We start from the raw sequence: 25,311 nt of genomic DNA on the forward strand, positions 1-25,311 counted from the left end.
GAAAATAAAGAAGTCGTAGAGGAGAAAGATACTAAACCAAAATTGGAAACTAAAGAAGAAGTCGTAGAGAAGAAAGATACTAAACCAGAATTGGAAATTAAAGAAGAAGTCTTGGAGAAGAAAGAAATGAAAGCAGAATTGGAAACTAAAGAAGTAAAACCAGAATTGGATTTGAAAGAAGAAGAAGAAGCAGTCTTGGAGAAGAAAGAAATTAAACAAGAATTGGAAACTAAAGAAATTAAAGATTCAATTCTCAAAGAAGAAGAAAAAGAATCAAAACCGGAAATACCAGCTAAAGAGAAGATTTTAGATAAGAAAGAAATATCGCCAGACGTTTCACAAAAGGAAGAAGTAAAACCAGAAACAAGCATACAAGAAGAAAAAATGAAGGATAAGATGATAGATGAGAAAGAACTAAAACCAGAAAGTGAAATCAAGGATCTTAAAGATGCAGTTCCAGAAACGAAAGAAATAAAACCAGAAATAGATTCTACAAAACAGACAGAATCATTACCCGCAAAAGAAACTAAAGAAATTGAATCTTTAGATAAGAAAGAAGTGAAACCAGAAGAAAAGGAAGATTTTGCTGAAAAACTTGAGTCCGAGATTAAGGACGTTAAACCTGTTGTTAAAAAATTCCAACCGGTTATTACTGAAGAGGAACTTGCAAGATTCGAAAGAGAAAATAAAAGCACTGAAGAAATATCCAGAATTATTGAATCCAGGGTAAGACAGTTTGAACTTCAACAGGATTTAGATGAATCAGAGGCATGCCTAAAGGCCAAGAAAGCTGAAATTGAGTCCGAACCAATGAAGGAAGAGATGGAAGATAGTAAACCTGAAACCACTGAACAACAAATTGAAACTATTGTTGAAGATAAATCTAAAGAGAAGAGAGATGAAGCTCCAGAAATAAACGGAATTACAGATGATTATTTGGATGATTACGTCATTGATGATGTACCTTTCGTGACGGACAAGAAGCACGTAGAGCAGAAAGATGAAGCTGCAGGATATGATGCATCATTGAAACTATCTTCGTTCTTTGGTACTACGTTGGAAATCGAGAAGCAACCTGATATATTACCACATGTGCAGAGCACGATAAAACCAATCACCACAGAACAAGCTCAACAGATTCAAAGCCGCATTGACAGTATGGTAGCAGAAGTAGGAAAGAGTACTGAAGTAATTGGTGACAAACAAACTCTTCAGGATGATAAAAGTGACAAAGCTGTTAAAGAAGCCAAAGAAAGTGATAAGAAGTCTGAAAAAGAAAGTGCTAAACCTGCTAAAGAAGAAATGAAGGAAAAGAAGGGAGAAAAGAGAAAGTCGATCTTTGGAGAAATCAAATCTTTCTTTACTGGTAAAGTCGATGAGACTAAGGAGGCAGTGAAGGAAATCAAGGATGATATTGTAGAGAAAGTAAAAACCGACGTTGAAGAAATTAAAGAAACTATTGATGATAAAAAGAAGGAAATCGCTAAAGAAATCAAAACTGCAGAGAAAGCAATTGAACAAGTAAAAGAAAAGGTGCTGGAATCTAAAGATGCTGCAATTCAAGAGGTTGACCAAATGAAGGAAGCAACTCATGAAAAAATGGATGATATTAAGACCGTCATCTCAGACGAAATTAAAAAGGAAGCTGAATCCCTAAAAGAAACTGTTGAAAGGGTGGTAGAAACTAAAGAGAAGATTGTCGAGGATGCTAAAAAGGAAATAGACGATCTTAAAGTAACTAAAGAAGATATCATCAAGGATGTAAAAGAAGTTACAGATGTAATGGCTGAAGAAGTTAAGAAAGATGTCAAAGATGTTAAAGAGGCAGCTATCGAAAAAGTTGAAGAAATCCAAGCAACTGTAGAAGACACAAAAGCTGCTATAGTTGAAGATGTTTCGAAGAAAATTGATACACTAAAGGACATTAAAGAATCAGTATCTAAAGATGTTGATGAACTCAAAGATCAAGTTAAAGAAACCACTGGTGAGGCCATTCAGGACGTCAAAAAAGAAATCGAAGTAATTAAAGATGAAGTAGTTAAAGATATTGACGAAATCAAACAGAAGGTTGACGATAAGAAGGCCGAAGCTCAAGAAGAAATGAAAGTTATAAAAGATGAAATTGTTGGTGGTATTGAGCAAATCAAAGAACAGGCCCAAGCAAAAGTTGAAGATACCAAAGATGTTATTATTGAGGATGCTAAGAAAACAATCGAAGCTCTGAAGGACGTTAAAGACGAAATTGTAGACAAAGCAGTTGAAATTAAAGACGAGGCTAAAGTGAAAACGGATGAAATCAAACAAGAAATTGCTGAAGATATTAAGAAAACTGTTGACTCTATTAAAGATGATATTGTTGAGAAAGTGGATGATATCAAGGAAGTGACTACCGTGAAAGTTGATAATATACAGAAAGAGATTGATGCTCTGAAGGATATTGAAGAGCAGATTATTGAAGCTAAAGATGTTACAACTGAGAAAGTAAAAACGGACATTGTTGAAGATGTTAAGAAGGAAGTTAGTGATGTTAAAGATGAGATTATTAAAGACGTTGTTGATTTCAAAGAAGAAGCAAAATCGGCAGCTGCAGAAGCTAAAGAAACAATTCTTGACGATCTCAAGAAAGACATTGACACTTTGAAAGAAGATAAAGTCAAAATTACTAAGGACATTGATCAGTTCAAGGAAGAGGTTGCCGTCAAATTTGAAGTTACCAAAGAGGCAATTATCGAAAGTATCCAAAAAGAAGTCGATGATATTAAGCATGTAAAGGAAGAGACTTTAACACAAGTTGCTGAAATTAAAGACGAATTAAAAGAAAAAGCAGAAGAAACCGAAGCTGCAGCTATCGAAACCGCCAAGTATGAAATGGATTCTTTGAAGGATGATGTGACTGCACTTCAAGATGAAGTTAAAACTGTAACCGAAGAAAACAAATCTAAAATAATGGAAATGCAGAAAGATCTTTGTGTATTGAAGGATGCTAAAGAAGAAGTAGTCCAGAAGGTATTTGAATTAAAAGAAGATGCTAAGGCTAAAGTGGAAGAGACCAAACTGGTAATTGAAAGCGTTGAAACGATTGGCGACGCCATCCTTGAGAAGATTGATGAAATCAAAGAGGAAGCTCAAATCAAAGCCGACGACGCCAAGACTCAAATCACTGACAGCATTAAGGAACAATTTGAGAGCGATGTTAAAGCCGCAGTCGATGAAATTAAAGATGATGTTGTAATTAAATCAGGTGAAGTAAGTGCTGCAATTATGGATGTTGTCAAGAAAGAGGTTGACGCAATTAAGGAGATTATTGATGAAATTAAACATGACGTAAAAGTTAAAATCGATGATGTTAAAGATGACGTCAAAGTCGATGAAGTTAAAGAAGACATGAAGAAAGATATTGTCGAAGTAAAGGAGGAAGCTAAAGCTGCAATTGTTGAAGAGAAATCAATAATTCAAGAGGAAATTAAAGTGCATGTTGATGAAGTGAAGGAAACCATTGAACAGGTTAAGGAGATTCTCGTGGAAGAAGCCGATTCGAAGAAGCAAATCGAGGGATACTTAATCAATGAAGTTGATAATCTTAAAGATAAAGTGAAAGTCGAAGTTCAATCTCCGGATTCGAAGGGAAGTCCAGAATCGTCAGTGGCCTGCAAACTTCCAGAAATCATTGACAAATCTGATTTAGGTAGAAAATCGCCTAAAGAACGTGAACACGATGTTGCTAAGATCGTGGCCAGCGTTGCGGAAGTATTAAAATCCGAGGCTCCTCTCGAAGAATTCAAAGGAAAGATTCCTTTGGAAATCACTTCATTCACTACATTTACTCCATACACTACCGAATTGAGGGAAACTCACATCACCACTCTTGACTCTCCTACGTCCGATTTACCGGGCGTCATCACTCCCATCAAGGAAGAGGATTCAGAAGATGATGAAAAGAAGGATTCTAACTCAAACAACACAAAAATTAGTGACCTGATCAAAAATTCGAACGAGCTTCTGGAAGCGTCTTCCAAGATGATTTCCGATATAAAGTCTGCGAGGACTGAAACTGGTGAGCCCGTGCATCGTATGTTAGTGACTGCTTCCAGCGAGGACGGAGGAGAAGAAACTGTAATTTGTCCACCTGGATCCATCAGCTTCGCCAAAAGTTCTGATAGCTCTGGACGTTCTACACCAGACACCGTGCAAAAGAATGGACACGCTGCTGATAAGTCAACTAAACAGGATGAAGCCAGTGGCCCAATGGAAAAGGCTGACTCTGGAAAATCAACTCCAGATATTAAGGATACCAAACAAGATAAGAAAGATTCAGGGAAGTCAAGTCCTGACAATAGAGCATGCGAGGCGTCGTTGTCAGGAAAATCTACTCCCGAAGTTCTTGAAATGTCACGGAAATCCACTCCGACTCTAAGTGAAAAACCCGACAGCAACGGTTACATATCAGGAAAAAGCACCCCTGAGAAAATGGAGGTTTCCGAAAAGATGTTGTGCGAAGATATTCCCGAGAAGAAGGACAAAAAGGATATTGACGAAGTAAAAGTCGAAGAGGTTGTTGAAAAGCATGAAACAGAAGAGTTATCTAAGAAAACTGCTTTAGACACAAATTTGACTTCATCTGATGAAATTGAAGTAAAACAAGAAATTAAGTCAGACAAACCAGAAACTAAGAGTGACGTTAAAGTCGAAGAATTTTCTGGAATTGAAGATCAACAAAAGGACACTGATAAAACGGTACTGGAGAAAGACAGTATTGAGCAATCCGAAAAGGACAAACACATTACACCAATATGTCATTTGCCAAAAGTAGAAGATCAGAAACCGTTGGATACATGTGATTTGAACGCACAAAAAGTGGAAGAAATCAAAGAACCAATTGCAGTAGAAAGTGTTGTCGTCAAAGAGGAACTTAAAGAGGAAAAAATGGATGCCAAGAAAACTGATGTTTCTGCACAGGCAGTTTGTGAAATTAAACCAGAAGTTTGTGAAATCAAACCAGAAGTTTGTGAAATTAAACCAGAAGTTTGTGAAATCAAACCAGAAGTTTGTGAAATTAAATCAGCAGTTTGTGAAATCAAACCAGAAATTTGTGAAATCAAACCAGAAGTTTGTGAAATCAAACCAGAAGTTTGTGAAATCAAACCAGAAGTTTGTGAAATCAAACCAGAAGTTTGTGAAATCAAACCAGCAGTTTGTGAAATTAAACCAGAAGTTTGTGAAATTAAATCAGCAGTCTGTGAAATTAAACCAGTGGATGTGAAGATTTCAGATAAAGAAGATGTAAGTGCAGTTTGCAGTATTGAAAGCAAAAAAGAGGTAGAGAAATCTGATATTGTCGAGACCCAAGCTGATGAAACAATCAAAACAGAAATTGCAAAGAGTGCGGAACCAGAATCTAGTCAAGATGTGAAAGCTACCGTAGACACAAAATCAGATGTTATGCTGTCTGAAAAGATCATGGAAAAAGAGGAATTTAAATCCGACGAATCTAGTCCTGAAACTAAGTCAAGTGTTGCTACTGAAGTGGAAGTAAAGGAGAAAATCGATGAAAAGGCAACAGAACTGAAGGAATACAAGAGTACTGTAGATATATGCGTGTTGCAATCTGGAAAATCGACTCCTGATATTTTGAAGGAAGAAATCCTGTCCGGAAAATCCACTCCCGATTTATCGAGGAAAGATAAATCTGAGCTCAGTGATAAATGCTCATTGGATGTTTCTGGGAAATCGACACCCGTAAAACAGGAGTTGACCTCTGGTAAATCCACACCAGACGTTCACAGCAAAATCGACACCGAGACGATGCTCTCCGGAAAATCATCGCCGAGCTATCAATCCAATTTGGAAGTTTCAGGTAAATCCACACCGGATATTAAATCCGGCAAGCAGACACCGGATATTAAAGAGCCTGAAGACGTTGGCCTCAAGAAAGAGGATACCCTTCCCTCGTCGCATTTGTGCAAGGAAATGATGGAGGAGACCATCGAAATTTCGTGCAAGAAAGAGGAAATCCATAAAGTTATGAACGGAGATGTAATTCACGACGTTAAGACGGAGGAGAAGGAAGAGGTAAAGGATTCTGGTAAATCCACTCCAGACGTGAAGGATTCTCGTAAATCTTCAGTGGACTCGAGGAAGGTATCGATCACCTCTGATAACACTAAAACTTCGTCTCTGCTTTCCGGCAAATCGAGTCCCGATTTGAAGGGTGACGATTCGAGGAAGTCTTCCGTCGGTATTAAGCAGTCCGTCGAGGATTTCATTAACGTTGAGAGATCTCTTCAGCAGCCTTCCATTAGCGTGGCGGGTCCATCCACCGAGACCTTGAGTCCATCGAAAAAGGTAGAAGATTCCAGCCTCAGCGGTAAATCCACACCGGACATTGCCGATATCGAGAAGTTGAAAGAGATGCAGGAGATACTGAAACACGAAAAGCATATCCCGGGCAGTTCTACACCGCCCACCGTTCCTGTCAGTCCCATAGTCAAGGACATGTCCTGCGAGTTAAAACTGGATCAGGCGCAAAAACCTGTGATACCGCCGATTACTAGCATCGACAGCGACGAGGAGGACGAAGAGGACGCAAGCACAACTTCCCAGATGGGTCACAGCATGAAGATGGATCCAATGAACACCTCTTTCTACGGCGCCCTTCCCAGCGACGACGAGGAAACTGTCGAAGAGACTGCGTTTACATCGTCCGCTCTTCCTGCAGCGGAACCGGATCTAATGACATCGAGCTTCATCGGACACGAATTGCCCACCGAAAGAGATCCCATCGAATCTTGGGGAAAACCTCTGGGTTTACCGAGCCCGGCTCCTCCCGCGGATAACAAGGGAACTCCGAAGAAGGACAGGAAATTGCCGATGAATGTTTCGGCCAAGAACAAGTTGAATGATGATAAGAAGAGGGCAGAATCGCCTTCGAAGAAGCAGAAGAAAATCAACCCGGTATACGTCGATCTGACATACGTACCTCATCATGGAAACTCGTATTACACCTACGTCGATTTCTTTAAGAGAGTCCGCGCCAGGTATTACGTTTTCTCCGGAATCGAACCGAGCAAGGAGGTTTACAACGCACTTCTGGAAGCCAAACAAACCTGGGAAGATAAAGAATTAGGTAAGTCTTGAAAACAAACAATTTTCAATAAGATTTAATCGTTTTCTTATTGAATTTCCAGAAGTGACTATCATTCCAACCTACGACACTGACGTGCTGGGTTATTGGGTGGCGGAGAACGAAGAGCTTTTGACCAAATTCAAGATTGATCTATCACCGTCAGCAAGCAGATGCACCATCAACTTGCAAGACCACGAGACTTCCTGCTCAGCGTATCGTTTGGAGTTCTAAACGCTCCAAAGTCAGTCCAGAATGTAACTGAAGAAAACAAAAACAAATCATCGCTAATCATTCATCTGACCAGAACAAGAACTAACACTACATACTACATTGCATCAAGAAATAACAGCAAATAAAAAAAACCGTAACTACATGAAAATTCGATTTTCACAACGAATTTAAAGGAAACACACACAAATTGGGAATGTAATCAATATAAGCAAAAAACCGAAACAAAGCAAAAATAATATAATATGAAAACAACACACGTCCATCTTTCGTAAAAATTTTATTGCCAATATTAAGTAAATATGTAATAAATATTCTTGAGATCGTAAATCTTCCTAGAGTAAAGTAAACGTTTATTATAATAATGATAACCTCTTCTGAACAATGAAACACATCCATTTAACGTAGACGAGAAACAAAGTAAGATGAAACGCGAATGATAAACCAAATTGAAAACCAAAAAAATGTAAAACTGAGAAACCAAGAAGCGAACTAAAAAAAAGAAAATATGGAGGAAGTAGAGAGAAATTAAAACTTAGTGAGTAAGAGTAAAGTTTAAAATGATAAAGAAAATCTAACTTTTTAGACTGGTGTATTAAGAATATTGGGAATATTTCGTTGGAAGCTAGAATATTTTATTATTATAAATTTCACTTTGATGATGATGATGATGATGTTTAGTGTGGGGGGTGGTGAAAAGACCGGTCGGGTCGCGCGAAATTCCAATTTATTTTCTATTTGTTTACAGCCCTCTCGATCCGACTGGTCGCCCTTATTTGATCCGAGACTTTCAATTTATCGATGGAAGTTTCTAGATGTTTGGACGTGGAGAAAAAAATAGAAAGAAGTATGATTGATTGATTAATGAATTAATTAATTAAGTATATAAATATATATATTTAAAGAATTTAAACAGAAGATGAAAAAATAAAAAATAAATAAATGTGTTTGCGCCGAAACCGGAGCGAAACGATTAGCGGACACTTCGGACAGTCGGCGCGCGTAATTCGTGTGTAAACAAAGATACTTTAGATACTTTAGTGAATACTATTTTAAGAACTAAATAAATTTATTCGTCGGCTAAATAAGATCAATAGCTCTCTCTCTCTCTATCTATATATATCTATATCTTAGGTGCGCGAGAAGCAACTATATAGAACATGATCAACCTGTAAAGTAATTCAATCCACTCGATTCATTTATATTAAATTTATATTAAAATCTGTTTTATTTTGTAGAGGAGAAGACAATCCGCTGAATCGCTGAACTGCATCTAAATATTTTCAAAATCATACATTGCCAAACAAAAACAAAAACAAATGATTGAAAACAAACAAACGATTATAATAAATAAATAAAGCAAGCGAGGATTCTTTTTGACAGTTGGTGCTTTCTATATAATTGTTTCCGTTGCTTTCAATGTTATTAAGATTTAAAGAAAAGAGAAGATGAAACTTATAAGTAAAGAAAACCTATATATCTGATGTGATACCCATAAATTATTTTTCTTATTAGGAGTTTATTTTCGGTTAGAAAATGGAAGGAAGGAAAGAAGAAAGGAAAATTCGATTTGATTTGTACCGCGTAGCATTCGTCTCTATATTTTACGCCAAAGATGAGAAGACTTTCCGCATATAAAGAAAGTTTTGTAATATTTATTTAAAATAACTACTGATTTCAATTTGTTTCATTATCATTATTATTATTATATATAAACACACATGTATTTATGGATGTACTACTATTATCTACGTGTAATGTAATAAGCTTCTCGTATTTATTTAACGTGCAGCACTTTCGAAATCGAGAATATTAAATGGAGGATTTTAGAGTTTAGCGTTTCGAGATTACCCAAAACTAATACTATTTAATCTGTTTGATATTAAGCTGTGTATTTATTTTGTATCGTTTATTACTTTGTTTTGTTCTGATTTATTTTATCGTTTCGTTTCTCATGTTTTTCGATATTTTCATATTTCGTTTATATCTAAGGCCTATTTAGCTAGAGCTTATAAAGAAAAACTATTTAAATGAAAGGAGATTATGGAATGACTGGAACTGGGGTACTGGAGGAAGGAGATGAAGTTATTATATAATTAAATTATGATTATTAAATATTTTTTAGCGGAAATTTTACAGGCTTCTCCGTTCGCGTCTCCATTGGGTCCAGATGGTAACTGGGACAGAGGCAAAGATGGAGAAGTGATGGTAACCTCCGGACCCAACGGCGGCCCGAAGGAGAGCACCAAATTCGGAAACTTAACTAAATTGTTTAATGAAAGATGAAACTCTTGAGCTTGTAATCTAGTACACAATAAATGAATATTGTTAACTATATATGTAAGTTTGGTGCTAATCAATGAAATGCCTTGGGATGGAGAGAATTGAAAGAGATTGTTTACATCCGGTTTGAAGCGAAGTGAAGTGAAGAAGGACGGAATTGCTGGGTGTTTTTTTTTGGAAATTGATGGAATTTCAATGCAAAATTTGAAGCTTTCATCCAACAAAAAAAAGAACAAATAATCCACTAAAAAACTAAATCCGGATTAGCTAACTCATTCGATTAACTACTTTTGTTGTTTTTTTTTTACGCACAATACTTGCAGAACGCATTGAAATTTCATCAGTAATTTCAACAAGAGAAGTGGTTAAAAAATATGAGGAAATAATAACAGAAGATTCGTCACTTTATATTTGCGTTGTTTCTAATTATCCTTATTATATATTTATTGACTCTGTAAAATTTATTATGTGCAAATTTCACTCTTTTTCAATTAATTATATTATATATGAAAAAAAAAAAATATTTAATGAGAATATATATAATAAAAAAAAAAGTATATATTAAAATATATATATATGTATAAGTATATATATAGCTTCTAGTCAAAATCGGATCCTTTAGCTTAAAAAAAAATAAATAAAAAAAAAATGTTAAAACTTACATATATTCAACCGCAATTAAATGTATGGGATATGTATGAGATTTAAAAATAAAACAAAAACCTATAAAAAAAAACTATGTTGTTTCCTTTTTCTATCCTTTCAAATCCTGCAATGAATTTAATTTGTTTTTGATCTAAGGTTAATGATTTCCAAATTTTGTTTATATAAGTTTTATTAATCTTAGAGAAACTAATTAAAGCACTTAGTTTATAATACTATCAACGGATAAACACCTCTACGTACGAAAATATACTTATGCGTGGTTTGATTATTGATTTGTTCTTTTTCATATCACAAAACTGGTTAATATGTATCAAAAAAAAATAATAATAATAATTGGAATTATTTGTAAAAGTCTTGTTTAGAATCTCGTGTTGTCGGGCATCCTTTCGAAGTAGGCAATCTCCATTTCGGCTACTTTATAGTCGTGGGTCCACCTGCTGCCCTTCCTCAAGCTCCCGTCGATTCCATCCCTCCAAACGCCGGCCGGAAGATAAATCTCCCTTTCTCTGGTCCCGGAATGCAAGATCGGAGCAACTATAAGACCTTCGCCAACTGAAAATTCATCTGTTATCGTCTGACATACTGGATCGTTGGGATCGAGCATCCATAAGGGACGTATCAGAGGCATTCCCATGTACCAAGATTCGTTCACGTATTTCTTCAAGAGTGGAACAACCTGAAACCAATTCAATTAATAGATATTGATATTAATTAATAGATTTGTTGTTGTACCTTTTGGTTTCTTAATATTGTTAAGGTTCTGGCTATTTCGGTGATTTTGCTATCACCGTAAACAGAAGGGACGTGAGTGAAATGTGTGACTGGTAGGAAGGTTGAGAGCTGCAACCAACGGATGTACAACTCTTTATCAGGAAGCGTGACTGTCCCGTTGATCATCGGAGGAACGTTGTAATCTCCGCCGACTGCCCCAGGAATCAAGTAAATGTACCCTGTTAAACCGTAAGTTAAGACCGTGGGTATTATTTGCCGTAGACCGTCCCAAGTGGAATCGAACATTGGGAGAGACACGAAAGTCGGTCGTGACGGTTTATCGACGATGCTGTTAACGGCGAAGACGTTGTTGGTCTGCTGAAGGCTGTTGATGAAAATACTTTTGTATTCGTCCGGATTCGTTAGAGTCTTCTCGCATTGGTAGTAATGCGGCACGTTGTAAGCAGTGCCTATGTCAAGGTAGAAAGCGTCGAATTTGTACTCGTTGATCACATTCTTGAGTTTATCCAATAACCAAGGCATCGTCTTGTTGTTGGTGACGTCGAGCATGCCAGCGCTTCCAGCGTATTTGTACCGCGTCAAAGCCGGTATCCTCCTGTCGCTGGATCGTTCCGAAATCAGTATCCTCTTCTTAACCGCTCGCGCGAAGTTCGAGCTTTCCGTGGATATGAACGGTTGGATGGAGAAGACGACGCGAAAACCTCGCCTCCGGATAATCTCTAACGTTTTCTCGAACGTCGCGAATCTCTCTTTATCCACGGTGAAGTCCCCCACGTGCCTCTGCCAGAACTCGTTTATAAGCACGTGCCCTAGCTGCGAATTCTGGTTGATGTTAGCGATGTAATCGAAGATTGCGTCTGTAAAATATTCGTTTGTTGTTAATATGCTCGTTTCACAATTCAATCGTAGATTTACCTTCGGTGAAGTTGTCTCTTCCGGAGGGAAACTCCCAGATCGGTTCGGAGATGAGTTTGTTGATGTCGTCGACCTCGTTGGGTCTGAGCACGTCGTACAGAGACTTCTCGCTCATGAAGGAGTGCAGTTGCGTCATGTTGGGGCTGGTGCAGATGCTGTAATTCAAGACTGGAAGAGGCGTGTTGCGATTGACGTAGGCGAAGTCGTCGTATTTAGCTTTCAAGCACAACCTCTTCTCCGCGCCGTCGCCTTCTATAGCCGTGTACAGAGGTGTTTTATCGTCGATGATTAAAGCAGCTCCTTTCGAGTTTATGAAATACCTCTTCAGCACGTTGCCCCACTGATGCTTATCCACTCTTCCGGTTACGAAGGGTGCGAAGTCGTGGCCGCCCTTCTCCAAGGGCCACGCGGATTCAGCGTTCTGCCCTCCACCGTACCAGTGGCCGCTCTCGTGCAGATCGATGCAATCCGTCGGCTCGAGATCCTTCGAAAGCGAGATCCACTTCATGTTATAACACCTGACGTCCTCGTGCAGCTCGTAGAAGTGCAGATAGAGGCGAGCGCGATGCATCCACTCCATGCATATGCTTCCATCGTTCCTATCGTCCTCCGCCAGACACGGAAGAACCTTATCGTAATTCAGAGTGGTTCCCAGTCGACCCTGCACTATATCCACACCCTCGGCATTGTAAATCTTGATGATCCTCTGCACTTTGCTGAACTTAATCTTATCGAAGTACGCGCGCTGCAGCACCTTCTGATGGTAGAGCACGTACGCCAACCCTACTAACAGCACTATCGTCAGGAAGAGGAAACCCACGAACGCCCGAATCTTGTAATCCTTTGGCTTTTTCTTCTTTATCGTCGTCGGCAGCATCTAAACAACATCAATAAAAATAAACTTTCAATTTCCTAATCCAAGAAATAAATAAACTATACCTGCATCTTCTCCCTGAGCAGACTTGCGAGCGAATTGATGGACGTGATCGAATTCCCCGGTGAATTGCTTCCCGATTCATCGTCGCCCGGGGGTTTCAACATCTTCGGTGAAAGTGTGATGGACTTCCTCCTGGCATGCCGTAACGGCACTCTGCAAGAAGACGAGAAACGATGAGTCTGGGTCGAGACGAGACTCAACTCAACTACAACACTACACGCACTCTCCGTCCGCGCTACAATACAAATTGCCCCGGCTCATTTACAGATTGTCGACCCCCTCGGTTGTTGCATTTGAACGTGGATTGATTCAGATGAATCCTTCCTGAACTCCACTCATGATATCATCGGAAGCGGACCATTTGCGGTGAAGTTTATAATGAGCGCACATGGGAAGAACGCGAAGAAGAAAGTAACACGAAACGCGACGACTCTCCGTTTTTCTTGTTTTTTCTCTTCGGAATTACCCGAGCTAATTCCATCCGCAGACGAAATTGACCTCTAGTGAACTGAATTTGTTGCTTCGCGCGACTTCCAATGAGAGAAATCTCATCTGCATTTAATCGTAAATTGTTTGCCGAGGCTCGCAAAGGTCATTGCTTGCTTTCTTCAAGGATTACAATTTTACAGCTGTGATCTCAATAATTTATCCATTTTTTCTCTCAAGAAAATCTTATAAATTTTTCGAACTGAATTTTGTCACATTTCGCGAGGATGGAAGAAACTTACTCATTACCCCCAATGTGGGATTAGTGGAACAACACTAATTAGATGATACACACATCTCAAGTGGTCGATTACAAATTACGAGAAAACCCTGACAAATACAATTATTTTTATGAATTTAAGTTAAATTTAACAAAAATCTATCTCTATACTTTGTTGTGCTGCTCTGATATTAATCGTAGTCATGTGATGTTGTTCATTAAATCTCTCTAGTTTTTTATAAACCACTTAATAATTATTGCGAATCAAAGTTTCCTTTCCAACTTTTTCTTTCTATATATACAAATAAATAATTGCAAGAAAATACTATACTTATAAAACTCATCGTCGCTGTCTTCATTTGCTTTCTTCAAGGATTACAATTAATTTATCCATTTTTGTCTCAAGAAAATCTTATAAATTTTTCGAACTGAAATTTTACTAAAATTTGCCACATTTCTCGAGGATGGAAGAAACTTACTCATTACCCCCAATGTGGGATTAGTAGAACAACACTAATTAGATGATACACACATCTCAAGTGGTCGATTACAAATTATGAGAAAACCCTGACAAATAAATTATTTTTATGAATTTAAGTTAAATTTAACAAAAATCTATCTCTATACGTTTTTCTGCTCTGATATTAATCGTAGTCATGTGATGTTGTTCATTAAATCTCTCTAGTTTTTATAAACCACTTAATAATTATTGCGAATCAAAGTTTCCTTTCCAACTTTTTCTTTCTACATGTACAAATAAATAATTGCAAGAAATACTATACTTATAAAATTCATCGTCGCTGTCTTCCTCTTGGACATCCTTCTCGTTCTTCTCCACATCTTTCACCGTTTCACTAACTTTACTACTATCGTCGCTCATCGTTTACCAAACCGAACCTCGCACCACTGCAAGAGCAGACCTCGAATCTATACAAGAAATTAAACCAAAACCAAATCACGAGATCCGATATGATACACGTAAGTAAACAAAGTTGCGATAATTACTGCGGCAAGCATATATTGTTTTCGCTTCTTATAAAATACACCCGAGTCAAACATAGCCGACAGCTCGACCGTCACTGCTACTAACTACCATAGCAGTTATTTCACTCTCTTTTCTTGTTTTACTGTAGCTTCTTATTCCTCTCCTTTTTTTTTTATTGATACACAAACTCGTATAACAGATTCATTACGGTGCGTTTCACAACTGAATAAACCGAATAATTATTTGTCAATAACGCTGTGTGTGTGTGTGTTTCTCTGCTATGTGCTCAGAGATAATATTGACCGAGATAATGGCGCTTTGCAAGTATGTTTAATCTATATTTGTAACTCGTTTTATTCCAATGATAAGTTTCCTCCATAATTATCGTTCTCTCCTCTGAATACACGTAATCAATGTTTTTTTTTCTTCCTTCTTTCTTTGATCCTGCAGATTTACTTTTCACCACGATCTTTCGTTCGTTATTAAAGTGCATTCAAGTATACGTAATTACGTTTACAAATTCACCAAAAGTAGGTCTCGATTCGCAGCAGAAATATACATTAATTAGACATAATCAATGATTTGTATTTCATCCTAGACATTTACTTTTCACAACAATATTTCATTTGTTCTTAAAATGCATTCAAGTACACATAATTGCTTACATATTAACTTAAAGTAAGTGAAATTTGTAAGTTTTAATTTATTAAATGCAAAAAAGTAATTTAAGACAACGTAAATTAATTTTTTTCTTAATATATGAGAAAATCTCAAAACAATGAACATTATTAAAACTGGATTTGTATCTTAATATGAAACTATATCAAAACATGAAAGTTTCATAACTAATTTGAATGAAATCTTGCATCTTATTGAAAAAAATAAACTAAATGAAAACAAACACAATTATTATGATTTCATTATTAAAAAAAATGACCCACTGATCTCCATTTATTCATTCAATATAACACAAAACCTACTATAAATCAAATTTACAACAGTGTAAAGAGAAAGTTTCCAATTTAATTTTTATTGGAATTTCTATCCATTTCATTTTGCTTATATTTCCAGAATTATTACATAAAACGAAAATATCTTAAATATGAATAAAATTTAAAACAATTACATGAAATTTCTCCTCGTTTTTAATATAAATTTACAATAAATTTATGAGTGTTATTTTTGTAAGAAAACTTCAGCATTGAATATATTCTGCACGAAATGCGTTTAACATTTGTAACCTTGTGCGAAATTATAGCACTTGACACAAATAAACTGAACGAAAATGTAAAATTGTATTATTGAATTTGATTTTGTTTTTGTTTTTTATGCGTAAAATATAAAGGTCATTTTTCACAACAACTTATAGTATATAATTACGAATGTTAATAGTGATAGGAAAGTAATTTTTAATTACAATTTAATGCATTAAAAATGAATTATTTATTAGTATCAAGTATTTGTTACAAACTAATTTATTCTCAGTTAATATACAATTATGTTTTTACAACTTAACATTGTAGTCAGTCTTCTACACACATTTGAACTACTTTTATAGTAATACAGTAGTCATTTTTATTATTACAGGGCAACTTTTCAGAAGGCTGTATTTTTTTTATTTGAAATTGGATTTTATTGAACCATAAGCAAAAACCATTGGAAAACCATTAAATTTTTTGAATTCATTTAAAATTTTCGATATGGTCGCCTTTAGTGCGAACTATGGCTATGAGTTGGAATGTGAACATGCAGAATCTTCCTCCACTCAGGAAGAAGGGCTTTCTTGAGCACATTAACACTTTCGTCTATAAAATGCCCTATACTGAGAAGTCGCGTAGATTTGACCATCTACCGTCACAGACTCCCAAACTTCTACAAACTTGACTCCTTGTCTAAATTTCCAATTGACCTCTCTTCCAAGTAAATTCGATCATTTTGTTTGTTTACGAATTTCTCAATTGGGAAATTTTTCTCAACAGACAAAACGATATTGGCTGCGTTCGTGCAAGCGCAACAGCTCCTTCGCTTTATCAAGCCTAGTTTCTTTTTGAACATCGGTGAGATCTTGTCCTTTTTAGAACTTGTAAAGATTCACTTTGAGTTCGTTTTTCAGTATTCGTTGCATGCTTATTTTCGATATATTCATTCAATTTTAGCCTTAACTTTCCGAACCACTTCTGCCACAGATGTAGCTTTTTACCTACCACAAAAATAGGATTTTGTAACACTACTAGCATCTTTATGGTCCGAGACACGAAAGATTTATTCACATTGAGGTCTTCAACAATACCCACTTTTATTGGGCTATCACAATATTACGTTTGAATTAAATTGCGAATAACTTTTTTTCCAAAAAACTGAGAAGCAAATTCTTCCGTAGACTAGTAAACAATAAAATCAGCTATCATTAGGCGAAATATGAACACAACATTACCAGCGGTTCAAAAGTTACAGCAGTTTTAAGTTGGTTGCAGTTCAATTGGGCCACCCAGTATATAATAGATCATATTATTTCGCTTAGATTGTGCTTTAAAACATAATTTAATTTGAAATTGTGTAATCAGGGAAAATATGTGTTAGAATTATGAGTAAGTTTTGGTTAGGGGTTTCCCATTATCTAGTTTAAGTTGTTTTTTTGTATAAATTACTATTCGCTAAAACAATGATTTCAAATATATAAATAAAGTGAAGTTTTTACAACTTTTTACATATCTTCTAACTGACTATCGACCATAAGATTCTTCAACTGTATTTAGTTAATAATATAAATTTCCACTTGATACAAGTAATTTTATCATAACATTTATCCATAATTTCCAATCCAAAATCAATCAACAAAAGACATTGCTTAACTTTACGTAAACTAAACAACAGGAAATACTGGATACATTCCATCACTTAAGAATAATTCATCAATTTGTATGGCCACGATTTTTCGATGTATGCAACTTCTTATACGTCAAATTCAAATTTTCAAATGGTGAGCTCCGTGTTCGGGTGTACGTGATTGAAATTTGCAAATCGAATGGGTAAATAGAGAGATAAATGCTGTTAACAGGAGATTTCACATTTGCGTCGCGTTAATCACTTCATTCCACAGCGAAATAATAGGTTTTCTCGGCATTGGTGAAAATTTTGAAACGCAATAGAAAAAAAATGAGAAAATAGAAACTGTTCATGTTTATTGCTTGTATTTAACTAGTTTTTAGTTAATGGGAAAAAAAATAAGAAATGTTGGTAATGATTTGAATAAGTTAATTGTAAAAATGAGATCGAAATATGGACTACTTAATGGTTTGTTCAATGGAAAATCTGAGTTGATTTCAAGAAAGTAATGTTGATGGCTACTACTGATTAGTTATTATTAGATCAAGATGAATTTGCAGCTTCTTTGACTTAATAATTGATTTGTTGGATAATTTGAAAAGCTAGCAATTATCAAATTGTAGATAGAAATGTTGATTGATTGATTGAATTAGAGTTAGAAGTTAAAATGTAAATGGACATACCCATTGGGTCTGAAGTCTTCGACGTCGGAAAAGTCGTTCTCGCTGTTGGTGAAATCGCTTCGGATCCCATTTTCTGAGGTCTGAAACGTAGAAAACGGCAAACCATTAGCAAAATAATGCCACCACGGCGATCTTCGAACGGGATCATCTTAATTGGCATTGATTACTTGGGATTGCGTATCGCTGTCGTCGGGAATGTAAAATTTTTCCTCCAATTTCCTAACAGCAATCGGAGTGGCGCACATTTCGCGACAGATGCGGACGCGACTAAACCGAAGCCAATGTCACAACGACATCACAATTTCGACCAATTATCGTGTTACATTATACACGGAGGATTTCAGTACAAAACCGTTTAGATCGCACTAAACTGTTCGGCAAACACAAAACGAGCGTATCGACAGATGCCTCCAGCCGCCCAACGGCACCCAGATTTTCCTGGGTTTTCCTGAAAATACAAGCAACCAGAAAAAAAGAGAACAAAACAATAGAAAGATAAACGATGATAATGGTGATGCGGTGGAACATACTGCCGTAATTCACAACCAAGGACGATCATTTTCAACAATTACATCAAATCAACGTACGCGTACGGCCGCCGCCGCTTATGTAACGCAGAACTTCGCCGTCCGTCGGAGAGGCTCGAAGAAATCTAGAGGAATAATGTTGTAAATAACTACATTCTTGATTGATTGATAATGTTGCATCTGGCGGGTCTCGTAAACAATGAAACTTGATCGCTCTTTATTAACAACTACTTCCAAGAACATTAAGCAATTTTGTTTTCATACATTCATTGCAAAATTCAATTCAATTCAAAACAATAACCAATTATTTATCATTTCACACAAGAAAATAACATACAAAGTCTGCGCTTAAATGCATACTAAATTACGTTCTTCTAACCGAAGTAACGAACGAATATCTCTAAGAAATACTGAAAATCGTGTATTCTCTGTTAAGTAACGAATATTACGTAAATTTGCGTAAAGTTGCGTAAGGGTAGCGCCCATCTTAAGCAATCATGAAATGCAACAAAAGTTACGTAAAACAGTGATTTTTAAGATCATCCTATTCACTTTTTTTTCCAATTTCTACAGCTCGTAGCAGGCGACTCAACAACAGCACTAAGATGCCAATACTTTCATTGGAAAGGTGAGCTTTAAATTGAGTGATCGATGATGTAAATATCTTAAAGGGTTGTCGAGAAATTCACGAAAATCTAAAAAAAAAATCGAAAAATCGTATATTCCCTGTTAAGTAACGAAAATTACGTAAATTTTGTTTCACAAAGAGTTGCGTAAGGGTGGCGCCCATCTTACGCAATAATGAAATGCTACAAAAGTTACGTAATTTTCGTGTGATTAAGAAAAAAACGTGAAAACTCAAGGAAAACTGTGATTTTTAAGAACATCCTATTTACTTTTTTCCAATTTCTATAGCTCGTAGCAGGCGACTCGACGACAGCTCGAAGATACCAATTGTTTCTTTGGAAAGATGAGGTATTCAGCTTTAAATTGTTTGGTCGATTATGTAATTATCTTAAAGGGTTGTCGAGAAATTTACAAAAATCTAAAAAAAAAATCTAAAAATCGTTTATTCCCTGTTACGTAACGAAAATTACGTAAATTTTGTTTCACAAAGAGTTGCGTAAGGGTGGCGCCCATCTTACGCAATAATGAAATGCAACAAAAGTTACGTAATTTTTGTTTGATTAAGAAAAACTTGTTGGATCTCAAGGAAACAGTGATTTTTAAGATAATCCTATTCACTTTTTTTTCCAAATTCTACAGCTCGTAGTAGGCGACTCGACGACAGCACGAAGATGCCAATAGTTTCGTTGGAAAGGTGAGGTATTCAGCTTTAAACTGAGTCGTCGATGATGTACTTATCTTAAAGGGTTGTCGAGAAAATCACAAAAATCTAAAAAAAATCGTTTATTCCGTTATGTAAGGTTGGCACCCATCTTACGCATTCTTAAAATGCAACAAAAGTTTCGTAATTTTCGTGTGATTAAGAAAAAAAACGTGAAAACTCGTCGGATCTCTAAACTAAACAACGAAATTGAAGAAAATCCTATTCACTTTTTTTTTCCAACTTCTGCAGCAAGTCACTCGGCGACAGCACGAAGATGCCAAAAGGCTCTTTGGAAAGGTGAAGTATTGAGCTTTCAATTGTGTGGTCGATGATGTAATTATCTTAAAGGGTTGTTGAGAAATACACAAAATACTGGAAAAAATCGATGTTCATAATTTTCATATGAACGTCTAATACGTAAATTATAACACATATTCGTTTAGCGTACGTCAATTTTAATTGCACTGTGTACGTTAACTGAACAACTGCAACTGCTGACTGCATTACATTAGAATAGAATAAAAGTAACAAAATTAACAGAAAGAAAATAATAATTGGTTTTCTATAGAAGATTTTAATTACATAGAATTACTAAAACTGGATAATGTCAACTATCAGAATGTACAGTTTACTTGAAAAATAACGTTCTAAAATTTTCATTCTAAACATTCGCTAATCACTACCGATTTACAATGGTTTTGTATATCAATTAAACCAGTCTGTTGAAACAAATTTATCACGCGTAAAACATGAATTGAACGATTCTGTAAAGTCGATAATTATAAGACAAACATTTATCTTGGCTCAAAACTTGAAAAAAAAACAATTATGTTTATTTGAAATCAGAATGCAACGTTAAAAGTGATAACTGGAACAATGGAAAAAAGTACGTCTTTAAAATAGATCGAAAAAAAAGTAATATTACTAATTTATGTGATTGATTTATTGGACACTTGTATACTAATTTACCAAATGCAATATCTCTATTTGTATAGCCGTGTATGTTGTGAAAATGAACGTAGTGTTAAGACTTATCGCTTCGTGGCTTTATGAGCTATGATCAAAGTGTAATGTTAAGACTTATTACACTAACAAAAAACACAAGTATCAAGTATCACAAGTATATAAAGATAATTTCCAAATACAAGACAAAATATTTTGTCTTCATTAATGCATATTTCCTGAATGTTCTTGATTCTTTTCTACCAGATAATTCTTTGAAGAATGAAGCATTTAATTAACGTATATTCCACATTTTACTTACGTTATAACTATTAATACTTTGCGGTTTGCTTAATTAGCATTAACTGACTGAGTTTAATGATGCAGTTTGTATAAGATCATCAGAATAATTGGAAAATATAAAGATTACAGCTTTACATCACATGTCTGCTAATTATCATGATTACAAATCACATCTTAATATTTAGGTAGATGATTCTCAAATAATATAAGTTTTATTAAAATAGTTTTAAGAAATAGTTATGTTTCACTGAATTATTTTCTGTTGGAGTTATGAACTTGTTGTTGTCCGTCTTATCTTATCTCAGTGTCTTACTAAGACAGCGTTTCTTGTGTTTACTCTGAATTCCATAACATCCCGAATCCGATTCGAAGCAATCAATTGCATAACACGACTCGATTGAACAACAAAGCAATTTATCGTCGATTCCGATGAGTGCTAACCTTTAGATTATTCGATTCCTTGAGCTCAAACTCATCCAGATTCGGTAGAGAGACGCTGTTCCGCCGGAATCCGTCGCAATCCTCGCCAGCTCCATCGCATCCATCCAGAGAAACCTCCGAGTGGACCGGTGAATCGATGATGATCACAGGAATCTGATGATGCGTCTGGTGATGCACCTTTCGCCTCTTGAACTTCTTAAACCTAATGCACCCGTTCATATCCGTCTGCCGACTACTCTTTCTCTACATGTTGTCCAAAACAAATCGAATTAGCGATTCACGTCGTCGTCAAGAAGGTGAAAAGTGAAACTCCAATGCAAATGTCTTGCAAAACAAAAAGAAATTAATCGTCCGGTGACACCGGATCGCTGAAAACTAATGAGTTGAAGAACAATAAAAAGGATTCCGACGCGACGACCGAATTACAAATAACAGAAACAAATTTGTTGCTCTCGGACAAAGCTGACCAGCGGTATTCAATTGAATCGATTTTTGCGACGATCCGACGACGCAAAGCGGGACAGACGAAAAAAATGAGTAAAATGAATTGGAACGATGTAAACACTCGGCTCTATCTGTCGCTTTTCGGTTTTTGTTTACAGTGCGAACATTTTCTCTGTCTCTTCTGGGGGATTTTCGAGGAGGAAACGGATTGCAGTGGGTTTACGTCACTGTGCAGAAGATGATCGTGCTGTTAAAATATGTGTGTGTGTGTGGAAAATAAAAGGTGTCGGCTTCGCGGGAGAGCGCGCGTTTTTCCACAACAAACCATACGAGCAGACTAAATATTTAACTGATTAACATTTGCCTTTATATGTAAATAATCGTTGTCTTGCTATTTGTTTGCCAGGTTTTAATTAGAACGGACGCCGATCTTGCAAAGTACATTTGCATTTCCATTGGATCAATCGCGTTTTTGCATTCCCGTCGCGTCGCACCGACTCGTGAATGGTTTTGCATCACATTTTTTTTACTCATTATCCGATTGAGCAATAGATTCTATCGTATTTAGTAAGTTGCCCATATTTACAAGACAAATGGGACACTTATAATACAATTTAAAAAACAACTAAACTGAAACGCGTATAGAATTAATTGTTAAGAAAAAGCATTTGGTAATTGCTGCCATCAATATTTCCTGTTCTAAATGTACTAAAACATTATTTATACATTACATACTCACTCATAATTGGTTTTTAAAGTTTCACTCAAAACTAGTCATGAACCATGAGATTCTTCAACCGATTTTTTTGTGTACTTTTAACGCATTATTGTATATTTTTTAATGGTAAAATATCACATTTGTAACTCATTTTTTCTATCAAAACTCTGATTATTCAACTGTATTTTTATCAATTATTCAATTACTAAATAAACAAGTTTATTAATTGGTATTTTCAATTAAAAAAAAATATATATAAATTGTTAATAAACTGCATTTTGAACAGTACAAAGTTCGTGATAGAGAAATAAAATAGATATTAATTTAATAGGTCGGTACGCAAATGGATGTAATTGATATTTCCTTGACACTTTCAAAGAGCTTTTCTACAACATAAATATCGAATCTTAATATGAAAATCTACAATTATAGCAAAATATTATTATTGGAATGCAAACATTGACATAGAAATAGTAACTGAAAATGAGTAAAAAAAAACTTGTAACAAAGTGTTTCAGTTGCTTTATAAATGTGTTTGAATTACAGTTGATAAATTGTTATTCGCGCAAGAAGTGTTATTATTATTATCTGTAGATATACTTAAGTGGCACGCGTTCATTATTATTGACACGCTACGAATCTCGTAATAATGTGAAGCATATACAATAAGCGCTGATTTTTTTTTTTAATATTCATTCCTATAAAACTACTTTATTTCTTCTATTTTATGTTAGCACTAAAACAAAACATGTTTGTTTATTTTATTATTATTACACAACGCATTATTTTCTACATGGACAAAATTTGGAAATAAATAATTTATTAGAAAATATATTTTTGCTCAAATAACTTAAAAATACTTGAATATGTTACTTTTTGTTTTGATATTATTTATGAGGGAAAGTCGTACTGTCTGCCAAAATATAATTATAAATCGAAGCAGACAAAGGAAGATAAAAATAATAAGTTAAAAGTGAGGAAAGTTCAAGGTCCATTTTTATTAAGTTCAATGTGTTTATTATTCATAAACAATATGGAAATTAGTCAATTTATCATGCCTAGGTACTGCAGATGAGTTGGAAAAATTGTAATTTATTGAGATTAAATAACGACTAAATTTGAAATTATATTTAAATAATAGTTTTTAACAAATTTTACTATAAATTACATTGGCAATTTTTTATATTGAAATGAAAATTTGTAATTTATTTATACTGAAATTGAAGATAATCAAAGTAACCAAAGAGAGATGGGAGAGGAGTGAACAAGGAAACTGCCAAGGCTAGACTGCTGGAAAAGTTGAAGGAAAAATGGGATAGTTCAGAGAAGGGTGCCTGGAAGGGTGCTTAATCCCAAAAATAGTACCCTGGATTTCCAGAAAACATAGCGAGACAACATTCCATCTTCAGCAAGTAACTGCACTTTATAGCAAGAAAGGAAGACAGACAGTGCTGGTATTGCGAAGAAGATGATAGTCCAGAACACAAGTTCTTTGGATGTTGCTGATGGGCGACGATGAAGCACGAGGCGGAATCAAATCTCGGAGAAGTCTTGGAACCGGAGACGTTCGTTGTCGAGGTGCTGATGATCAAAGAAAAGTGAGACATCATCATAAGATACGTAGCAGGGAGAGAGAATGGGAAGAAAGTAATAGTGGACACACATAGAAGCGAAGAACTTGCTCAGACAATTTGCATTGCATTGTCAAAACAACAGACCTGTAAGCTAATGCAGAAAGGGAGAGATGTTTTAGTGCGGTAAGAATCCTACAGTACCCCATTTTTCTCTCCTCAACAAAAAAAAGTCATAGTTTACTAAGAATTAATTAAAATATTTGAACAATATTTTTTTATTACTTTTGACTAAATTTGTCATTTTAATATTGTAAACAAACTATGAATCATTAATTAATAAATAAACCGGTTACATTATAAAGTGGGAATAACAAAACAACTTCATTCAAGTATCACATGTTGTTATTAATTGTTGTTGCTTTCATTTACATGTTAAAAAGGAAAAAGATACAAGAAGAATTGCAATTTGCATAGCATAAACTTTATTGAAAATATATACAAATTCTTCAAGCTTGCATTTAATGCATTAAATATTGTAATATATAAATTAGTTTTGTATTAAATATACTTGTGTTAAAGAGTTAAATTACGATATAATATAGTTAATGATAACTGAGAGATGATAATACCGAACTTCAAATTGTGTAACATGAGCGTCATCTGTTGGTGCATTTATTATCAATTTTTTAAATTTTCTCCTCGTGCATTTAATGCACCTAATATTGTATTATATAAGTAAGTTTTGGCAGGAAAAATGGGATAGTTCAGAGAAGGGTGCCTGGACTAGACGCTTAATCCCAAAAATAGTACCCTGGATTTCCAGAAAACACAGCGAGACAACATTCCATCTTCAGCAAGTACCTGCACTTTATAGCAAGAAAGGAAAACGAACAGTGCTGGTATTGCGAAGAAGATGATAGTCCAGAACACAAGTTCTTTGGATGTTGC

General features: G+C 35.4%; 2 protein-coding genes across 5 annotated transcripts; one reads left to right on the forward strand and one right to left on the reverse strand.

The window, feature by feature from the left end:
- The first annotated feature begins 42 nt into the window (after positions 1-42).
- Positions 43-7,853, forward strand: LOC108560098 (microtubule-associated protein futsch-like). Of its 3 annotated transcripts, none has more exons than XM_017917540.1 (3): positions 43-5,199; positions 5,242-7,123; positions 7,185-7,853. In XM_017917540.1, exons 1-3 carry the CDS (start codon positions 127-129, stop codon positions 7,352-7,354), a joined length of 7,125 nt encoding a protein of 2,374 aa, XP_017773029.1. In that variant the 5' UTR covers positions 43-126; the 3' UTR covers positions 7,355-7,853. The 3 variants fall into 3 exon arrangements, with proteins under 3 accessions (XP_017773029.1, XP_017773027.1, XP_017773028.1); XM_017917538.1 differs by having other exon boundaries at positions 43-2,240; positions 2,274-7,123; XM_017917539.1 differs by having other exon boundaries at positions 43-2,230; positions 2,264-7,123.
- A 2,707-nt stretch (positions 7,854-10,560) lies between these two features.
- LOC108560100 (uncharacterized family 31 glucosidase KIAA1161) lies at positions 10,561-22,421 on the reverse strand. Of its 2 annotated transcripts, none has more exons than XM_017917544.1 (6): positions 21,628-22,421; positions 18,085-18,164; positions 12,887-13,037; positions 11,948-12,824; positions 11,033-11,889; positions 10,561-10,976 (listed from the first exon to the last, which is right to left on the reverse strand). In XM_017917544.1, exons 1-6 carry the CDS (start codon positions 21,844-21,846, stop codon positions 10,659-10,661), a joined length of 2,502 nt encoding a protein of 833 aa, XP_017773033.1. In that variant the 5' UTR covers positions 21,847-22,421; the 3' UTR covers positions 10,561-10,658. The 2 variants fall into 2 exon arrangements, with proteins under 2 accessions (XP_017773033.1, XP_017773034.1); XM_017917545.1 differs by lacking the exon at positions 21,628-22,421 and adding an exon at positions 18,252-18,524.
- Between the last annotated feature and the right edge of the window lie 2,890 nt (positions 22,422-25,311).

Source organism: Nicrophorus vespilloides, unplaced genomic scaffold, assembly GCF_001412225.1.
Source record: "Nicrophorus vespilloides isolate i.1.1-1 unplaced genomic scaffold, Nicve_v1.0, whole genome shotgun sequence".
In the NCBI taxonomy this organism is placed as follows: Eukaryota; Metazoa; Arthropoda; class Insecta; order Coleoptera; family Silphidae; genus Nicrophorus; species Nicrophorus vespilloides.